General features: G+C 47.1%; 1 protein-coding gene across 3 annotated transcripts in view; it reads right to left on the bottom strand.

Moving 5' to 3' along the window:
* The window catches only part of HNRNPM (heterogeneous nuclear ribonucleoprotein M), a 40,941-nt gene that overhangs the window by 7,581 nt on the left and 17,587 nt on the right, over positions 1–15,773 (bottom strand). The window contains exons 3-13 of one of the 3 annotated variants that reach the window (XM_049789429.1): positions 14,715–14,767; positions 13,772–13,779; positions 13,577–13,670; positions 12,249–12,287; positions 12,096–12,131; positions 10,880–11,033; positions 9,669–9,718; positions 8,447–8,507; positions 5,437–5,538; positions 4,083–4,127; positions 3,586–3,663 (exon numbers count right to left, since the gene is read on the bottom strand). In XM_049789429.1, coding sequence (XP_049645386.1) covers positions 3,586–3,663; positions 4,083–4,127; positions 5,437–5,538; positions 8,447–8,507; positions 9,669–9,718; positions 10,880–11,033; positions 12,096–12,131; positions 12,249–12,287; positions 13,577–13,670; positions 13,772–13,779; positions 14,715–14,767 — 720 coding nt within the window. Of the gene's footprint in view, positions 1–3,585; positions 3,664–4,082; positions 4,128–5,436; positions 5,539–8,446; positions 8,508–9,668; positions 9,719–10,879; positions 11,034–12,095; positions 12,288–13,576; positions 13,671–13,771; positions 13,780–14,714; positions 14,768–15,773 lie in introns of those variants that run through there. The other 2 variants (XM_049789428.1, XM_049789427.1) reach the window with 2 other exon arrangements.

The following is a 15,773-nucleotide window of genomic DNA, read 5'->3' as shown; positions in this document are numbered from 1 at the left end:
CCGTGATGGATCTGTGTGAGCCAGGGAAACTCAGCAGCAGGACGGGGCAGTCATCATCAGAGTCAAAAAACCCTGTTTTACTGGAATACCTCTGCAGTAAAACACCCTTCTCGCCAGCTTCTCACCTTCTCTCCAGCTAACAAGGCCACCTGCAGAGCTGCCACAAACACCCAAATTTCATACTACCTGGATGGACCACAGGGCCCCAATTCGATGCCCAGAGCAAGCAAATCTTGATAGGGGAATGAAAGGGAAGCCATGGGAAAAGACTAGCAGGATAACCCCTAAGCACCGCTGGGTGTGGCCCAAAAACCAAAAAAAAAAAAAAAAAAAAAAAAGACTAGAGAAAAGAGTTGGGAAAGTGCCTCACCTGCAGACAACTTAGCACTGACCCCTAGTACTACACAACATTTTCGAAGCCCCCAGAAGTAACAGGTGGGAGTTGAGGATAAAGGATGGGAATGGGCTCAGCACTATCGCACTTGCCTCACAAGCAAGGTCCCTCATCTGAATCAGAAAACTGATGCCATGCAGAAAAAAAGTTTAAAAATCAGGTAAGTGGGGCTGGATATAGTATGGAGCTAGGGTGTTTTCCTTGCACGCAGAAGGACGGTGGTTCGAATCCCGGCATCCCATATGGTCTCCTAAGCCTGCCAGGAGCGACTTCTGAACATAGAACCAGGAGTAAACCCCTGAGTGCTGCCGGGTGTGACCCAAAAATCAAAACCAAAAACCAGGTAAGTAACAGACTCTTGGGGCCACAGTGGTGATGCAAGCAGTAGGACGTTTGCCTTGCACATGCTAACCATGGTTCAATCCCCCAGCTTCCCAGATGGTCCCCCAAGCCAGGAGTAACCCCTGAGCATCACTGGATGTAGCCCCAAAAGCAAAACAAAAGAAAACAAAAAATTAGGTAAATAACAGACTCTTTTTTTTTTTTTTGGTTTTTGGGCCACACCCGTTTGACGCTCAGGGGTTACTCCTGGCTATGTGCTCAGAAATCGCCCCTGGCTTGGGTGGACCATATGGGACGCCGGGGGATCGAACTGCGGTCCTTCCTTGGCTAGTGCTTGCAAGGCAGACACCTTACCTCCAGCGCCACCTACCCGGCCCCAAATAACAGACTCTTTTTTTTTTTTTTTTTTTTTGTTTTTGGGCCACACCCGGTAATGCTCAGGGGTTACTCCTGGCTATACGCTCAGAAGTCGCTCCTGGCTTGGGGGACCATATGGGACACCGGGGGATCGAACCGAGGTCCGTCCAAGGCTAGCGCAGGAAGGCAGGCACCTTACCTCTTGCGCCACCTCCCAGCCCTCAAATAACAGACTCTTAACAGCTACCTTCTACCCCTGCTCCAATACAAATTGAAAAACCCGGACCAGAGTGGTAGCACAATGGTAGGGTGCACGTAGCTGACCCAGGACAGACGTGGGTTTGATCACGGCATCCCATATGGTCCCCCAAGCCAGGAGTGACTTCTGAGTGCAGAGCCAGGAGTAATCCCTGAGTGCCCACCGGATGTGTGTGCCCCCCCCCCCCCCAAAAAAAAGTCGAAAAACTTCCTGAAATGTACCTGAAGTTCCTATACTTTCACAGAAACCAACAGTCCATTGGGAAATAGGTAACAGGCCGGATAGGGAATAAAGAAATGCAGGTCAAAAAAATGGGGTCTTAAAAGAACCCCAGTGAGACTGAAACCACAGAGCATAGGGGTGTGGTGTCTGCCATCGAGGCAGGAGAGAGGGAAAAAAGAGTGGGGGGAGGGCAGAAAATGAGTACTGGTAGTGGAAAGATGTTGGAACACTGTCACTGTATCTCACAGTAATCCAAAACTTTGAAAAATGCAGGTCTCAGAAATGCTGAGCTGGAAAGGACCCCAGGCTAGTGAAAATGTCCCGTGTGGGCTGGACAGAGTGGGGATGAAGCTAAGCTGCCTCTTCCTACGTAAGGGACACACAATCCACTGTTCGTCCATCTGTCTACTGGCAACCAGATATGTCGGAGTGAGGGTTGTCATCTTCAGTGATGGGATACACTAGCACATACATGGTCAACTATATCTAAAGCGCCTTCAGAAGTGGGTAGCCAGTGCAGGGGGCAAGCCCAGGGCCCCTAAGGAAGGGAGTGCCCTAGCCTGCTTTCCTGTGCGGGCACCATGGGCGCAGCATCCTGAACTTTGTCTGCCTCACTGCTGCGATCTGTCGGTCTGGCTTACCAAGGCCTTTGACAGGAGCTCAGACAGCTCTAGGCTTCCACCAACCGCCACACTTCACTGCTTCCCTCCAGAGCAGCACCCAAATTTCCTCTCATGAGATGTATCTGCCGAGTCAGCAGAGCCATTCCTGGGTGAGTGGCTCCAGCTCTACAGGCCAAACATGCGGCTCACTGGGATCGCCGAGCTCCCACGTTTTTTAGTAACAGTGAGAACCCCAATATCCAGCTCACCCTTCACCCAGCACTGGGACCCATCAAAGCAGGGAACACACTGTGCTCTACTTCTTGTGCTTGAAGATTCCTCTAACAGTCTGAGGCCTGTCTTAACAAGGAGTCTTTCTAGGAATAAGCAAATCCTTCAGAACCTCTGCCCTGACTGTCAGTTGTGTGATTGGGTTCTGGAGGAGGAGAGGGGGCTCATATAAAGAGCCAGCTGCCTGAAGATCCCCACAAGTCGGCCTACAGGCCACCCCTACTGTCCCGCTGTAAGTGACCCTAAAGGAAGACACCTGTCCCCATAGTCATCCCCCAAATAGAGGGCAGGCTCTGCAGTTAAGGCAGTTGGGATCTGTAGCCAGTCATTTACTGGTCATGCAACATCAGGCAAGTCACTTTCTATGTCCCAGTTTCCAATAGGGCAAAGTAACACTACCTACACATTGTAGGTCTTGGAAGGACTAAATGAAGCTGCAGCTGTTATATATAGCATAGCCAACATCTGAATGTTATCATGGAGTATAGCAGAGCTGGGAGGGCTGTAAGATGCAATAACACTACTGTGCGAACCTCGAGTCCCTGAGAGGACCAGAATGACCAGCCTGTTTAGAACTACTGGGAAGCAGGCAGCTGAGCAAAAACTCCAAACACACTTTACTACTCCGTACACCTGGAGGCCCTTTTATACCTCCTTCAACGAGCCAGGCTTGGTGAGGGCAGGGGATGGTGGGAACCAAGTCTGGGCCTCACCACATTCCAGACAGGTACTCTACCACTTAAGTTCTCTCCCCCGGCAGGACCCACGGACCATTTTTTAGCAGGGAAAACGCAACCACAGGTGTCTACATGAAGCTTTCTCGAGAAATGCAATAAAATGAACAATTCCTGAGAATCAAAAGGTCAGCTCAACGACTTTGTGACTACAGAATTAACACGCACCCACCCTCAAATCAAGTCTAACTTCTAAAACACAACCAACCATTTTACCATCTTGTAAGGCACCATGATACACACCTGACTTGGTAGAAAAGAGAGTAAAGGGAAAAACGACTGATTCAATAATCATCAGATTTTGAGGACAGAATCCAAAGCCTCAAGGCCAGCTCAGGCAACAGATAGCAAAGGTACAAGCAGGAGGGAAAAACCAAGTCTTACCGTTGATTCTGCCCATGTTCATTCCAGAGCCAAAGCGGCCCATGTTCTCCATGCCACCGCCAAAGGGTCCCTCCATGCCTGGAAGGGAAACATGCACAAGAAATTGTGAGTCATCAAGGTTCTGCAGGGAAGAAAGGTGGTTTTCATGTATCACCCTGAATTGACAGGCTGGGGACAAGGGGGAATTCTAGTGCCTGGGCTTTGAAATACCATCAGAAGAAACTATCTGATCCAAACCCTCAATGATTAAGCAAAGTGAGGCCTACTTGGAAGGAGATGGAGCCATTCGCCAAGGTCAGAGAGCTAGTTAGGAAGCCAGAGGCAAAAGCAAAAATACCCACTCAAGAGATCCACAAATAACTTCTAGACAGACTCAAGCAAGCTTTTGCTAGCCAGAAAATGCTAGGAAGAATTTCATGCAAGGCTTAGAGAAAGGAAAGAAATGAGGAAGAGGAAAAACCATACCTAAAATGACAGTTTTATTTCAAGAATCTTACCTCCCATTTTATTTATTCCAAATCCTATGCCTTCCATTCCCATTCCTTAAAAAGAAAAAGTCAATGCAAACTAACATTATATCAAGGCAGTAAGTTAACATTCAAGCTTAATCAGCACAAAAAAATATTCCACACCAAAAACTATGCCTTATTTACACACATCACTTTAAATCAAATCAAGACAAATAAAAGGGGAGGGGAGCCTTACTATCTAATCACATCTGTCTCAAGATCATATTCCAAGAAAAAATGAAGTCTAGCAAAGTCATCATCACGGGGCTCAGGACTCTGTAAACTCCATGTTACTTTCACTAAATACAGATGGTTGAATCAGGTGGTTTTAACCAGTCGTCAATTAACTATCAGGACAGATTAGGGGGTTTCACTTTTAGAGGACAGAATTTTCCCAAAATTCAAAATAAAGGTAAAATTCCTAAGAGCAGCTCATTGGGGCCAGAGAAATTAAAGGATTGTGTATGTACTTTGATGCCCAGGCCCATGAGTCCCCCACTCTGTGGTGAGCCCTGGAGGGCCCCATGCTCAGGTGATAAAGGTGGCCCCCAGAACCTCTAGTCCCAATGCAATAACACCACACTCCCAGGCCATCACACTGTCCGCACCGACCTCCAAAAGCAGTTACCCATACACTAAACTCAGTTCCAGTCCCAACCCTTTCTCCTTAGGTGCTGCTGGGAGGAGTAATGAATGGAGATCAGGCTGGAAGAAATATCTTGAGTTGGGGATCCAAGACACATGGGAGGGAGACTGGGAGACTCATATCAGAGGAATCACCAAAGAAACCAAGGCCCAAGTCTGAAGCCTGGAAACCACGGTGTTTGTGGTGCTTGTCCTCCATACAAAGATAAAGTGAAAACACTAAGAACAGGTTTAAACTAACTACATAAGCCCAAGCTTTCCAAGACACCACACAGGCTTCCGAACTCCACCTCGCCCTGGTAGTGCCATGCCTTCATGCTTTTTCCATCATCTTCCAGAAGGCAAGAGTCCAGGGGCTCTGGATGGTGGCATGGCTGTCTGTGGTCCCCTGGAGTCACACAGACAAACACTAACTCCAGTGTGACCTTAAGCAAGACCAGCTCACTGGCTTGTCCCCTTTTTTGAATGACTCAACTACCTTAGCTTAGGATAAAGTAGAAGCAAAAGTATAATGACTTCCAAGATAAAAATCTGAAAACAATATACTTACTGCTTTATGAAAATGAACCAGCAGTGAATAAACAGGGATTGTCACTAATCTTTATTCACTCTGACCCAGTAATAACCACCATATCCCAATAACTACCTTCAATAACCAACGCTCCCAGCCATCCCCAATGAAGGCAAACAGCCTCACCTGCAGGCCCAAGGTTTCCCATTCCAATGCCTTTGTTCAGGTGATTGGCATCAATAGGTTGTCCTCCAGGTCCCAGCCCCATGCCAATGCCACCGAGTCCATCTAAGAAAAAAAGCAAATGTTCAGAAGTGAAGCCTCATGACACTTTCTCAGAAAACCAGGCCACAGAAGCAGGAGCTCTGTCCACACTGCGGCTTGCAGAACTCCACCTCCGCCACTGACAACCTACCAGCAAACCCAAATGATGTCAGCAGCAGACTTGGAGCTTCTTTCTAACGGCAGCACCTACCACATGCTACCACAGACTGGAGTTAAAGTGAGAAAGGCAACTCAAATCAGCTCACTGGAAATTACAGAAAACTGAACTACTTATAAGAAATAAGCAGCTTTTTATCTGTTTACATCATAAACTGAGAAGTGTCTCTGGACATCGGACATCAGGTAAATCACACAAATAACCTCCAATCTTCACTCTCCGACTTGTCAGCCAAATCAGACAGCGGGTTTGAGCGTCAAATTTATGGCCAGACAGGAGCACTGCAAATGCTCCACCACTGGGGCCGGAGAGATAGCATGGAGGTAGGGCATTTGCCTTGTATGCAGAAGGATGGTGGTTTGAATCCTGGTATCCCATATAGTCCCCCGTGCCTGCCAGGGACGATTTCTTTTCTTTTTTTTTTTTTTTTTTTTTTTTTCCAGGGACGATTTCTGAGCACAGAGCCAGGAGTAACCGGAGCGCTGCCAGGTGTGATCCAAAGCAAAAAACAAAACAACAACAACAAAAAACAAACAAACAAACAAACAAAAAACCAAGCAAATGCTCCACCAAGGAATTACTTGCCTGGTACTTCGGGAATCCTCAAAGACTTTGGAAATGACAATATACTCATATTAGAGGGCAGGACTAGGAGCATAAGCCTTGAAACATGGGCTGCCTCGCTGGCACCACAAACATTCTGCAGACTGAGCCACAACACGAGTGCAACTAAGGGCGCTCTCTCCGTGTTACACAAACACAAAGGGACAAAAAATGTAGACTTGGGGCCAGAGAGATAGCATGGAGGTAAAGGCATTTACCTTGCATGCAGAAGGATGGTGGTTCAAATCCTGGCATCCCATATGGTCCCCAGAGCCTGCCAGGAGTGATTTCTGAGCATAGAGCCAAGAGCAGTTGAGCAATGGTGGGTGTGATCCAAAAAACCAAAAAGAAAAAAAAAATGTGGACTGGTGCCAGGGGCCCAGTCTCAGGTGTGAAGCAGGACTTGATGAGAGCCTACATTTTGGGAGGCCACACCCAGAAGTTCTCAGGGCTTACTCCTGCCTCTGTACTTATGGTCACTCAGTTGGGGCTCAGGGATTAAATTCAGGTCAGCCATATGTAAGGCAAGAGCCTTCCCCACTGTACTATCTATCATTTAAGCCCCCAGATGAGATTCTTTAAGCAGGTTAAGTTTTAGATGAAATTTCTGATACCAGAGGGGCCTGAGGGAGATCACCAGAGTTTACAAGTAAAAGACCCAGACCCCAGCACCAAATAGTGTCCCCAAACACTACAGGTAGACATCTACCCCACCCCAGGGAATAAAACTCAAAAATAAGTTAAAACCTGACACCATCATCTAGTACTGAGATTGCTCAATACCCATGTTTAACTGCTGAGGACAGAGCAGATCACCAAGGTGACTTAACTCTCCAAAGCAACTGGGACATTTCAAAACCATTAGGGAGTTTGAGAGTCCCAAATAATGGGTCCCCTGGGGCAGTGTGGCAGCGGGCATACCCAGAACAAGTAAATGTAGGCCTGGGCGGTCACTGCCATCGAGACATGGTCTCCTGGGCCTTCACCACAGAGCTGCCATGCTCACTGAAGCCACCTGCCTGCCTCCTGCCAATAACGTTCCAGCCTCAGGACAAGCTCTGCTGGCAGGCCTGGAGTGGAGGGAGTGAGGAGCTGCTACCAGCCCCCAAACTTGCCTGAGCACCTCCCCTCGGGGCAAATCCTCCTGCACTGCATCAGTAACCTGGGTCACCCACAGTCTGGGGTCAGGTTGCCGCAGGCCCTCACCTCCAAGGCTCTGTGCGGGGGCATTCAGACCCACAGGACTCGGAGCACTTACGCCTCTTTGCTGTGTAGCCACGTTCCCAATGATTTCCCACCATGTCCACAAATAGCACTGACCATGGCGCCATCACTAACCTCTCAGAGCATATAGCAGCACCCCAAAAGCAGTCCTCTCCATTGAACCCTCCCCCCAGACTGGGGCAATACCCCTCACATTTTTTCTTTCTTTTTTTTTTTTTTTTTTTGGTTTTTGGGTCACACCCGGCGGTGCTCAGGGGTTACTCCTGGCTGTCTGCTCAGAAATAGCTCCTGGCAGGCACAGGGGACCATATGGGACACCGGGATTCGAACCAGCCACCTTTGGTTCTGGATCGGCTGCTTGCAAGGCAAACACCGCTGTGCTATCTCTCCGGGCCCTCCCCTCACATTTTCAAGGCGAAATGAAGGATCAGCCAAGCATTACTTCTAAAGGGCAATGGGGGAGCAATAGCACAGTGGGGAGGGATCATTTGCCTTCAATGCAGTGTGGGTGTGGCCCAACAAACCAAAATAAATAAAGGTTAACATGACCCTAAGGGGAAGTGCCTGCATTTCATCTCTTGTGACCCTGCCTTGATCAGCCACCAAGCTTCTGGCTCTCCGGAACTAAAAGTGAACCAACCACCTATGAGTCTGCCTATGAGTCTTCTTGCTTGGTCCCAGGCTCACCCCCAGTCCCTCTGACCCCAAACAGTCTGCGTGCCCTTTTGTAGTTTCTTCTTCCTTCACCAGGATACTAGCAATGTGCAACTGTACCGCTTACCCACGGGGCAGTACCCAGAAAGGTGTCCTACAATGTGTGGCTGAGGAGAGCCTCTCCCTCCCTGGAGAAAGGTCAGGAGAATTGCACCCCTAGGAGCAGCCTGGAACAGGCTGCAACGTAGCCAAGGTTTCTGTTCAGACACTTACGGGGAAGTTGTTGTGGCCGCTCTGGAGGGAAAAAATCTCCCTTGGGTAAGGCCCTCTCGTCCTGAAAGGAAAAGGAACAAACATCAGTATGCAGGCACAGTAGTACCTAGGAACAACGCCCAGCAACAGAGGGCTAAACAAACCCGAACACACCAGGTACAAAATAGGAAAGTGAACAGGGAACCCCAAAATAACAGAAGTTATCAGTGGAAGAGTCCAATAGTCCCATTTGTGTCAGGGAAAGGGCCAACATTTTACTTCGACTTCTACCCAGTAAATGGTTCTCACTAGGGCCACGCAGTCCATGGAAGGACACCAAGGCCTCCCCCTGCGGCGCTGTCTTGGAGCTGCATCCCTAACCTTCTACACTTTACCCTACACCAGGAGTCTCAATTTACCTGGGGGCCGCAGGAGGCAAAGTCGGACTGAGGCAGAGCTGCATAAGGGATTTCGCTTACCGAATATTCGCAATAAAAAATTGCATTAGTAAGAAAAACAATCGCAAAAAATCGCATTAAATATTTGCATACCCCGAACGAAACTGCTCGGAGTATGCGAATGTTTAATGAAATTTTTTTCTTACTAATGCGATTTTTATTGCGATTATTTGGTAAGCGAATAATCGTGAATACTGCAATATTTGCAGGCCAGCCGGGCCACAAACGGCCCGCGGGCCGCAAGTTTGAGACCCCTGCCCTACACAGTGTTCTGAATGAAGAATTAGTAATCCCTCAAAAAAGAGTTTAAAGAAAAAAAGTTCTTGCAGTGGGCTGGATCACATAGGTGAGGCTTTTGCCTTGCATGTACCTACTCAGGTTCAATTTCTGGCACCCTATTAGGTGCCCCAAGGCCTCTAGGAATCATCCCTGAATGTACAGCCAGGACTAACCCTGAGCTATTATTATATATAATTGCCACAATGGCCCCAGAACAAAACCAGAAAAAGATGCAATCATATTCACAACAGCTATGATGCTAAATAAACACTGCACGATGGATGCGGCTGCTAGGAAAGCTGAAAACTCATGAGCATTCGCTCACAGAGAAGGTACAGATGGCAGAACAGTTGACTGTACCCAAGAAGTTTTCAAAGTTGCATCAGCCGAGTGTTTGTCATCAATTTGTTCAATGGACACCCCCAATCGCACCGATCCACAAAACAACAATCGCTAGACTTGCTCTTGCCCACGGCGAATGTTAGTAGCAAGTGCTGCTCACTTACCATTTTCACATGCATCGGTCTGTCAAACAGCAGCTGGCCGTTAAACATAGCTGGGGTTGCCATTAAGGATTTCTGACAGCTCGACAAGCCCGCACTGCAGCAGGTGGCAATTCCCTGCCATGCTCAGTCCCTTCACAGGGCGGGTGTCTAAAGCAATTTAATTCGCTATTTATATGGCCAACCTCGTTTCTACAGTGAACACACAAACAACTGAGGCAGTCTGTGTGCACCTGACAGGATAGGCCACCCATACTTTTGGGAAGCCCAGGCTTTCTGCTAAGATACTCAGTGACTATCCCATCGATAAGGGACTGCACTCATCTATGGCACTTGGAAAACTAAATGGCAGCAGGCGGGACTGCCTCTGAGAGAAGCGCTTCCCGAAATCCTGTCAGGCCCCGGGAGATTTGACGTTGTAGGACTCTAAATAAGGGACCGAACAAAGTCTGGTAGCTATGGGACTAATATGACACATTACCAACCCTGGTTGAGTTTCACACACTGCCAGGGTGCCCATCAATCAAAGGAAGAAATTAAAAATTAACAATGAGGCCGGCGAGGTGGCGCTAGAGGTAAGGTGTCTGCCTTGCAAGCGCTAGCCAAGGATCAGGACCATGGTTCGATCCCCCGGCCTCCCGTATGGTCCCCCAAGCCAGGGGCAATTTCTGAGCACTTAGCCAGGATTAACCCCTGAGCATCAAATGGGTGTGGCCCGAAAAACCAAAAAAATAAATAAACTAACAATCAATTTTCTCTCCACTGGTGGGCTGGAGCGCAGCTCTGTATGGACATGGGACAGTTTTGTACCTAGAGGAAGTGAATCATCTATTTACACAGGACTGAAGTGATCCCAATCGAAGGAAGAGCTCCGGGGACCTTCACGTCTCAGAAATGGACAGTTTCTGACTCCTTACTTAAGAGTAATACAAAGGGGGCCGGAGAGATATCATGGAGGTAAGGCATTTGCCTTGTATGCAGAAGGTTAATGGTTTGAAGCCCGGCATCCCATATGATCCCCTGAGCCTGCCAGGAGCAATTTCTGAGCATAGAGCCAGGAGTAACCCCTGAGCGCTGCCAGGTGTGTCACAAAAATCAAAAAAAAAAGAAAGAAAAAAAGAAAAGAGTAATACAAAGTCCCCTCTACCTCACAAACACCTATGTAATCATTGTAACTAGGCCACATCAGAGTGCAGATTCCAGATAAAGGATACAGATAGCCTGCACAGCTTCAATGGATTGCTCAAAAGTAACAGTGCCTATTCCACGACTTTTCCCATCTTTATCTTCAAGAATATCTGCTCGAACCACCACACCAGCCATACTAAAAACTTCCTTCAATTTCTTCCAGCCAACTTTATAATCCAGCTAAATCAAGGAAAGGAGGAAAAAAATCTCAATGTACAATGGTTAGTTAAGTAAAACATCTTTACTTACTTCACGAACAAAACATGCCTTATTTTTTTCTGAAATAGAATTACCACATAAGTCAGAAACACTAGAGGAAAATTTCAAATAGGATCAAGACAGCTAGTCTCAAAACTACACCAGGGCCGGAGTGATAGCACATAGCAGGGCATTGCCTTGCATGCAGACAACCTGGGACAGACCCAGGTTTGATTGCCAGCATCCCATACGGTCCCCTGAACTTGCCAGGAGAAAGCCCTGAATGATGGTGGGTGAGGTCCCAAAACAAAATAAACAAAACTCCACCATACGGGGAAAGGGCACTTGCCTTGCACTCAGCGGACCCAAGGTCATTCATTCCCTGGCTCCAAGCCCACTAGGAATGAACCCTGAGCAGAGCGAGGAATAAGCCACCATAGACCATGCACACACACCAAAAAAAAAAAAAAAAGAAAAAAGAAAAAAGAAACCCAATTGGCTCTTTGGGAAAGCAGGTTGAGTATATCTTTAAGCAAATGCTTGTTTTGTGGCTGCTTAAAAATTGCTCCCCATGGAGTCGGATTTCTCTTCTTCCTCCCACTCCATTCTTTTATCAATAGTCCTCCTTGCAGTCATCTCAACATACAGATCATGATTTGGCTATATGCCTGCTACTTCCACTTCTTCACCCTACACCTAAAAAGAGCACAGCTGCCACTTTTGCAAAGAGTCAAGCCTATGGCTTAGGACCAATGTAATCTCTTGGAAGCAATGCCCAATCTGAACTAGTCTTCTAGAAACAGATCCAGGGCCAGAGAGATAGTACAAGAAAGGCACATGCCTCAAATGCCCTAACCTAAGTTTGTTCCCCGGCACCCCATATGGGTCCCTGAGCACTGAGCCAAGAGTAAGCAAGCCCACTAGGATGTGCCCCCCCCCTAAAAATGGAAAGGGGATCAAGAAGAAAACTCTGCCTTTTAAGTTCTTCAACCGTTAACTACTTTTAGAACATATTGACAAAAAACAACATTTCTGTTTACTTACATTTGCTACAAATACTGTGCTTCCAAGTCTTCCAGCCTGTAATGCATGGATAATCTCATTTGGGATGTTAGGATTATTTAGGATACTGGGTGGGATATTAATCATTCCTGGGCCACCTGGTCCCATACCCATCCCACCAGTCGTAGCCATCACCTTTTGCATCGCTCTCCTGGCATGTTCACCATCAGGATCCTAAAATAAGCACAAACGCATTAACTTCAATGGCCCAGAAATGATCAAGACTATGCATGTACAGTAAGAAATAGTCCTCAAAACTTCAGGGATTGAAAGATTATTTGGAAAGCATATCTTGAAATCATTTTTGAAGAAAATCAAGTAGCTAAGCGACCAGTCCAGGAAGTATTCCAGCAACATAAGTAAGAAGAAAAAGAATGTGAACATTTAGCTCAACAGAATTATCAAAACACAAAGAAGAGGTGAGAAAACACAGAAGGTTCACACTGAAATAATATCTGGGGTCAGAGCAGTAGTACAGCGGGGAAGGTGCTTGCCTTCCACTTGGCTGACTTGGGATCAATCCCTGGCACCCCATATGGTCCCAAAGCACTGCCAGTTTTCTTTGAGCACAGTGTCAGGAGTAACCCAAGCACTGCCAGGTGTGGCCCCAAAACAAAACATTACACTAAGATCTTCATGGTATTGAGGAAAGAGTCAAAACTAATGGGGTTGGGGCCACAGAGATAGTATGGAGACAAGGCATTTTCTTTGAGTGCAGAAGGACGGTGGATCAAATCCCTTCATCCCATGTTCCCCGGAGCCTGCCAGGAGAGATTTCTGAGCGTAGAGGCAGGAGTAACCCCAGAGTTCATGAACCCAGTTTTCGCTCACCCAAGTCCCCCCAGTCCTTCAAGCTGCGCAAGCAGCTAACTCAAGCCCAAGTCTGCAGCTGTCTCCTAAACCACTGACACTGTTCCCGAATTCCCGACCCTGATCTGCCTCACCTTCTAACGCAAAAACCCTTAATCCTACTCCTGGTCCTCTCAGCAATGAAGAAGCGACACAAATAAGGGAGGTATTTCACCAACAACCCATCCTCCTCGTCAAGAGAGAAGCCATTTGATGGGGTTTAATTACCCAGAGGCTTCAGTAAATTCACAGGGACTGGGGGTGGGAGGAGAGGCTGTAGAGGGGAAGCTGGCAGCTGGTGAGCGAGGCAGGCGGTCAGCACTCATCCGTGCACTCACCACTGAACGATGAACAACAGAGCCGGCGACTGTCACTGTCTCTTCCTAGCTCCTAACAGCGACAGCGCGACCATTAGCAGCAGTAGCCCACGATTCGTGAGCTTACTTCTTTGGGGCTGGAGAGACAGTACAGCGGACCGGGCCTTTGCCTTGAACACAGCTGGCTCAGGTTTATTCCCTGGCACCACACAGGGTCCCCTGAGTGCCAAGCTAGAAGTTAAGCCAGGAGCACCAGTACCATTGGGTATGGCCCCCAACATACAATCAAGAGCTTACTTCTTTGACTTTCAGTGGTCTTCCACTCAGACTATGCTTGTTTAGCACTTCAGCAGCTTTTTTCATGCTCTCTTCCATCTTAAATTCAACAACGCTGCAAAGAATCAAAAGAAGATTGAATGAAATCAGTCCCAACCACCCAGAAAACCCAAAATGCCAGTAAGCATCTAATAAGTATAAGCAAACAATACTTACGCACACCCCTTTGGAAGTCACACGTGAGTCAGATCGGCAAGGGAAGTGGGGAAAAAGAAAAGAAAAAATGTTAAGTATCAATGGCAGTCAGAAGTATAAAATACGATTTATGTAACAAAGTTTGGTTTTTGTTTTTTAATTGACCCGCCTAAGGAAACGCTGCCAGAGGGTCTTGCCTGGCCTCCCCTATCAAAAGCTGGGCGCCTCAGGAACCCCTGTGCCTGCACATTAGCAGTACTGAACAAGAGCGACTTGAAGCTCTCAGTAAGACCTAAATTCAAGATCTCAAAAAATAAAAAAGTCATCGCACAAGCTTTGTATCTGCTTCCCTCTGGACTCAAATCAATTCCTGATCATACTCCTCTTCTAAATCCATCCCTTCCATAAATTAAGCTCGGAATAAATCCTTTGGCTTATTCTAAGCCATTCTGTTGCACAACAGGAAAAAGTTTTTCTTCTCTTTAAACTAGGCCAATTTGAAACGTTCCGGTTTTAGGTATTTATTTTACAAATTACTGGCACAAAGGCACCTTTTCAGAATCTTGGGTTCACGCAACTTTCAAATTCAGCAAACAACCAAGAGTAACATTTTCTAGACAAGAACACACGTTTTACATTAATGTACCACCGCTGAAATTCCATGCATAATTCACACACAGCCAATTCCTCTGTTAACAAAGACAATGCTGCTCTTGGTCCCCAGTAACCCAAAATGGGCATCCAAACAGAATACCAAAAAGCTCTTTGGCCAGCCATTTGGAAGAGCGGGACTCCCCCATTTGCAAATCCCCTCCCCACCCCGCTCTAATGTTTGGCAGAAATCAAACATGACTGCTGTAACATGGGCACTCACTGCCATCCTGATTGCATTCGATTCCACGCCACCATACAGTTACATTTTTCATGTAGTAAATCCACAGAAGAAATTCTCTCAGACACTTACCCTTGACTTTCCTTCAGCGTCCATTAAGAGCTCCACGTATGTTACCTCACCAACTACAAATCAGTTTCCAGACGACACATAAACCAAGGGAGAAAAGCCAAGAAAACAATGGGAATTTAGAACAATCATCAGCAACCTTGTATGGAGCCTCTGCCTTATAAGAAAGCCCAGAAACACTCCATATTCTCTAAACCACCACACTAGGCATTACAGGTGTGCAGTAAAAGAAGGTCAGATGTTAACAATATGTCCTTGATTTTCCTCCCACCACAAACGAGCTATTTCCACACATTTCCATATCCATTTCCCTAGACTCATTCATGACAACAGGCAATCCAAATCTATAGGAAAGAGGTCAGCGTAGTTCACTTTTTTGGAGGAAAAGAGGAAAACCGTTTTATACACGCTTCTCTTGCTGGCGAGAGCAGTTAAGCAGTCCACACTGCCTCTCCACTGAGCTCAAATATTCCATACAAGTCTGTGTGCACTCAACAGCGCAGAGAGATACTAGCTGGGGATTGTGAACCCACACAATTCACAATCGCACCAAGCCCTGTACTCAGCTTAAATGGTCTGCTGTCACTGTCTTGAAATTCTAAGTTTTTAAACAAGGGGCCCAGTCCACTAGCTCTAGAGCTAGTCCTACCCACAGCAGTAGGCTACACAATTTTAGAAGGGACGTCTGCAGAGTAATAGCAGGAGTAGAGCAGCATCTGGAGTCTCCTGCGTACATTAAGCCAGCCAGGCTTTCTTCTTGCAAATGCACAGCTCAGTCAGCATCCCAGGGCTCCGGGCCACACAGAGCATTTCCAAAGATTCTACAGCTTTTCCTCAAGGTTTGGATTGCCAATTCATGACCACCATGACCAATATCTGACCCCATTCAATAAGACAATCACCAACATGGCTGCAGAACTCGAAGCTAGCACATGGGAAACAGAAAGACAAATGGGTCACACTGGGGGACCCTCCGGAAGCAAGAAAGGTCTTTGGTTTTTGGAAGCTGCTCGGAAAAGCCTCCTTCAAGTCAACTGCCATTGTTTCACTTGGTAGTACCTG

The sequence above is a fragment of the Suncus etruscus genome, chromosome 15 (assembly GCF_024139225.1).
Source record: "Suncus etruscus isolate mSunEtr1 chromosome 15, mSunEtr1.pri.cur, whole genome shotgun sequence".
Taxonomy (NCBI): domain Eukaryota; kingdom Metazoa; phylum Chordata; class Mammalia; order Eulipotyphla; family Soricidae; genus Suncus; species Suncus etruscus.
This window is presented reverse-complemented; position numbering and strand designations above follow the sequence as displayed.